The following is a 4,700-nucleotide window of genomic DNA, read 5'->3' on the forward strand; positions in this document are numbered from 1 at the left end:
ATCCAATATTTTAAATCATAATTAGATCTGATACTGCAGTCAGAGGAGCTTTTCAGCTATAATCAATAATCCCTTTGTTTATTTGTTTTTAATTCACCAGGCAGCAACAATCACAACAGTTGGAGAGAGGCTTTTGGACAAACTGCAATGTTTGGGAGAGGAAGACTTCAAAGACTTCAAGTGGTTTTTGCACAGAAGAAACCTGATCCCGGCAGAGCTCCCATGCATCCCATGGAGCAAACTGGAGAAGGCAGACATGAAAGGTGTGGTGGATCTTATAGAGCAGACCTACAGCCAACGGGCTGTGGCAGTGACCAAGATGCTTTTCAAGAAAATAAACAGGAATGATCTGGTGATGCTGTTGTGAGACACCAGCTCAGGATGCAAAGGTAAATTATGGGAAAACAACAAAGCAATCAAAAACACAGAAGTGGCCTGTTGAGTGGCAAAAACAATTCTATAAATGTTTTTTCCTCCAACTTCATTATGAATCAGAAACTATTACATAAGAGCAGATTTGGAATTTGTTTCAAAATGGGTTTCAATCAGGAGAGACCATTGAATGAGAAAAGATAATGTTTATTATACAGAAAGAAATGATAGAGTCTTTGGCACGGACTCCACAAGGACATCATCCCTGAGCAGCTGTGAGATAGATCCCTGTATGGAGTCCAAACACTGGTGGTGGTAGATGACTTGAGATGAGGCTGATAGCTGATGAAGTGATGGTACCAGCAATCCTGTGGAGACCTGGTGGAGATGGGGAGGTAGAGGGGCATGCGTAATGGCGGCATTCCAGACTAAATTAGAGAGAAAGAGACATATTTAAAAAGACCGCAACCAGATGAACAACAATGTTGTTGCCGTGCTCTTGGGTAGAAGTGATCAGCAGGTGACAGTTGAAACTCAAACAACGCCCCTGTGCACTGACAACGAAGAAATGAATGAGCATGCATAAGAAATGAGATTGTCAGGGAGGTGTGAGTGATAAAATTACACCAGGCATACTAAAGATAGTCTTCCTGACTGAACTTTCACTGAGCTTCATTTGTTTGAGGACTTGAGGATGCCTGTCTCATAACTGTGAAGCATATATACTGTTTGAAAAAGTTTTTTTTCAGTCAGTTCATGAGTCACTGTATCTGTTACATGACTCTTTTACCCCTGATTGTCAGATTTTGGCTCTAATGCCCTCTGCTCATCCCCCTGTACTCACTATTTGAAGTATTTTGGGGAATTTGCATTTTGATGATTGTTGCATTTGATTAACGGAACATAGTAGTTGTTCTTCTGGAAGATAAATTCATGACCATCTTTGAAAGGTATTTCCATAATCATCAAAGAATTGTCTAACTATCTAAAAATTAACAATATGCAGTTCACTGCTCAATTTTCAGCCTGCATCCCGAGTTGCAACTCTATGTCCATACAAACAAAGACAGTAGCCACAAGTGACACTTTAGATTAAACCTTATTGGACAGATTAATTACCTGTTCAACAAAATGCAGTTTTGAGTTCAGCCGGAAAGTGCAAACAGTAGTAAAGGTGATATTACGAAGCAGTCGATGCAAATCTACCATTTTCCATAACACTTTATGATTCATTGATTTTTGAATTTCACTTTAAAGCAAATTGTAGAATCATTTTGCAGTGAAGTAAAAGCAACTGATAAACTTTTAAAGATTGATAATGATGTGATGTAACAGTCAGTTTTCTCTTCAGAGATCCACAAACTGAGCAATGACACATTATTCTGACTTAACACAACATAGCTTTCATTCAAAACATGCAGGCTGAAAATTTTTCTGAGCTGACACTGATAAATTATGATACAAACCAAATTTATAATTTTTCATCAGATGAATGTCACAGATCTGAGGCTGTATTATATCCTTAATACACGAAAACTTGAATGTTTTCTTCAATAATGTTACAATACTGTTATTTAGATCTCTAATGATTAGTCAATAAATTGATTAGTCGATCAACAGAAAATTAATCTTAGTAGTAATTTTTTTTTCTTCTTTCATCTTTCAGCTTCTCAGATGTGAGGATTTGAGGCTTTTGTGTCGACAGTAAACTGAATTTCTTTGGATTTTAGACTGTTGATTAGACAAACCAAGATGTCACCATCGCCTCTAAGAAGTTATAACGGCCATTTTTCACTATTTTCTGACAGTTTATAACCAAAACAATGAAATCAAGAAACAGAGCTGTCCGAGGTTTGTAAAACAGAAGTATAAAATTATTTCATTGTAAGTATTTTTAACCATGAAAACAAAATGCAACAAATCAAACACAGAAGGTGATTTATTTTAGTCTGTTATAGCAACAAAAACATGTGGTGTTTAGATCAGGTGGCTCACTCTGGGTTTTTAGCATCAGAGTGTGTGAAAGACTTACAGTCCTGACAGAAAGTGTAAATATATTTATTAGTTGACATAATTTAAAGAGAAAAGAGAAATGATTTGCCCTGATGTTACCAAAGAAAAACATATAACAGTGTTTCATCTTCAAAAAGCAGTTGAGTATGTTGAGTATTGAGGTTGTAGTGTGTGGTGGTGTTGTACAAGAGTGCATTATATTAAAAGATGTTTGTAATACTTTGCTCCCCTCATGTATATAAATGTCGGGTGGACTAAATATTAGAAACACCTTGTAATATAATGCAGTCCAGAACAGCAACACCTCCTCACACTATGACTTCAATAATAAACATAAAGTTGAATTATCACCTCTCTGACAGTGTCAACAAAAATGGAAATGTAATGTATATTTTTGTACATTGTACATGTTTTCTATTTTAAAATCTGTAATAAATTCCCTCATTGTTGTTTGGTTCTGATTATTTGTGAGAATGAAGTGGCCTAAAAATAATGTATATGAAGCAAGTATATTGATGTGACAGAGAGACACGTGTCTTTACCTCCAAAGCGTTCAAAATGTGCACACTGATCATAACATTCATTTGTGTCTGTAATTGCTCAACAGGTTTCAAGTCTTTACTGATATGATGGAACTGAGATGAATACTTCCAGTAAGGAAATATTCAAGTTTAAGCTGATGCCTTAAAGTGCTGTAATGTCATTAAGGATCAAAGTGGTGTGATTATTTACCTAGAAGAAGAAAGTTCTGAGTGTTTCCAACAAAACCTCCATGCCAGTGAATCTTCATTTTCATGACTTTGTTGTAATGAAAGCCAGAATGAGAGGTCATATTTTCAAATTGTTTTGCATATACCTTTGGATAAAGGAAAGTTTAAAGTAGGACGTACATATCAATCATGTCAGGAACTGAACAGTTATACATGTGAGTGGAGGAGGAAGCAAAACACTGACTTGTGGTGTTGTCTACCTGATGTCGGGTCCTCTATCTTCAGATTTTTACACATTTAGGATCTGTATCAGGTCAGATTGGAGGAGGCTGAAATCAGAGTCTTTATGTTTCACAGGTGACGGCTTTGGTGTTGACATCTGTGGGGTTGTTTTGAAGTGTGTTTGTGTTTGACTTCCAGGTACAAAGTAAGTCTCTTTCTACACTGACAGGATGAATATTTTTCCTCCTATCGATACATGCTCAGCGTTTTCCCTGCAGTTACAAACCTCCCATTTATCTACTTTCTTGTTTAAATGTCGGCCTGAAGTAGGAAATGGACAATGAAAAGTTTGATTGTATATGATAAAATGTTTGGAGGTAAAGGAGAATGAACTCCGCCTCTGTAGTCCTCACATCCAACTAAAACAAGATAAAGTCGCTTAACACTTCTCATGATTTGTGAAATTGTGGTGGTTAACAGCATCGTACACAAAGTCAGATTCAGGAGCAGTAGGGCTCATGATACGTCTAAATCCAAAGCAATCAACAAATTGTTAAGAATACTGCTTAAAGTCACTACGTTTTTGTATATTAGTAGCACCAAAAAATCTGACAAAAATTACTCAAATAATGTTACTAGATAAGTGAGTTTTAAGTTACAGCAGAACAGAATAGATTTACTCATATTAAGACAATTTATCTAAACACAAATGCTTAAATAAAAAAATAAAAAAACTATAAAATGCATAGTCAAGGTTAGATTTGTGAAGAATAAAGATGAAATAAAAGGTGTATATATGATGTTGATGTTTAAATTAGAAAATAAACTAAACCAATATTAACACGCACAACATTTAATTCAATTGATCTGGCAGGTTTTGTCATCATCCTCTCTCTTCTTGCATCATATATACATCTCTGACTCAAATGACGCTTCCCTGACGGTATATGTTCAGGTTCTATATCTTTTCTTTCTAGTTATGGTGTGTATGTTGTTTCCCTCATGCTTACATACAGCAAGTCTAATACAGATATTATGACAGAATAAAATATTTATGAGATTAATAGGAACAGCCACTTCTTCGTTTTAGTTTTAATATGGTCTTCAGAATAACGTCTGCCTTGAGCGCCACTCTGCCATTGCAACCCACATTGTGGTTGGAGATGAGTGATGAGAACTACCATAGAGATGTGGTTTTGTTATGAGGAGAGCTGTTAATAATGTACATGGAGCAAGAGGAAGAACATTTATTCCTTCAGATGTTCTCAGTATTGATGGTTTCTTTGTATCTTGAGATCTTTTGATACTGACTGGATTCAAACCTGCACTGATTGCAATTGAAAGTTCTCATAATCAGTTGAAAATAAGAAACAGCCACAGTGG

At 35.8% G+C, this 4,700-nt stretch overlaps 1 protein-coding gene across 8 annotated transcripts in view; it reads left to right on the forward strand.

Annotated features, from left to right (window-relative positions):
• Positions 1 to 1,971, forward strand: part of LOC122972223 (NACHT, LRR and PYD domains-containing protein 12-like) — a 120,841-nt gene extending 118,870 nt beyond the window's left edge. For 7 of the 8 annotated variants that reach the window (XM_044339148.1, XM_044339143.1, XM_044339146.1 and 4 more), the window contains one exon: positions 101 to 1,970. In XM_044339148.1, coding sequence (XP_044195083.1) covers positions 101 to 367 — 267 coding nt within the window. In that variant the 3' untranslated portion in view covers positions 368 to 1,970. Of the gene's footprint in view, positions 1 to 100 lie in introns of all 8 variants that reach the window. The other variant, XM_044339142.1, reaches the window with a different exon arrangement.
• The last annotated feature ends 2,729 nt before the right edge of the window (positions 1,972 to 4,700 follow it).

Source organism: Thunnus albacares, chromosome 21, assembly GCF_914725855.1.
Source record: "Thunnus albacares chromosome 21, fThuAlb1.1, whole genome shotgun sequence".
Classification (NCBI taxonomy): Eukaryota; Metazoa; Chordata; class Actinopteri; order Scombriformes; family Scombridae; genus Thunnus; species Thunnus albacares.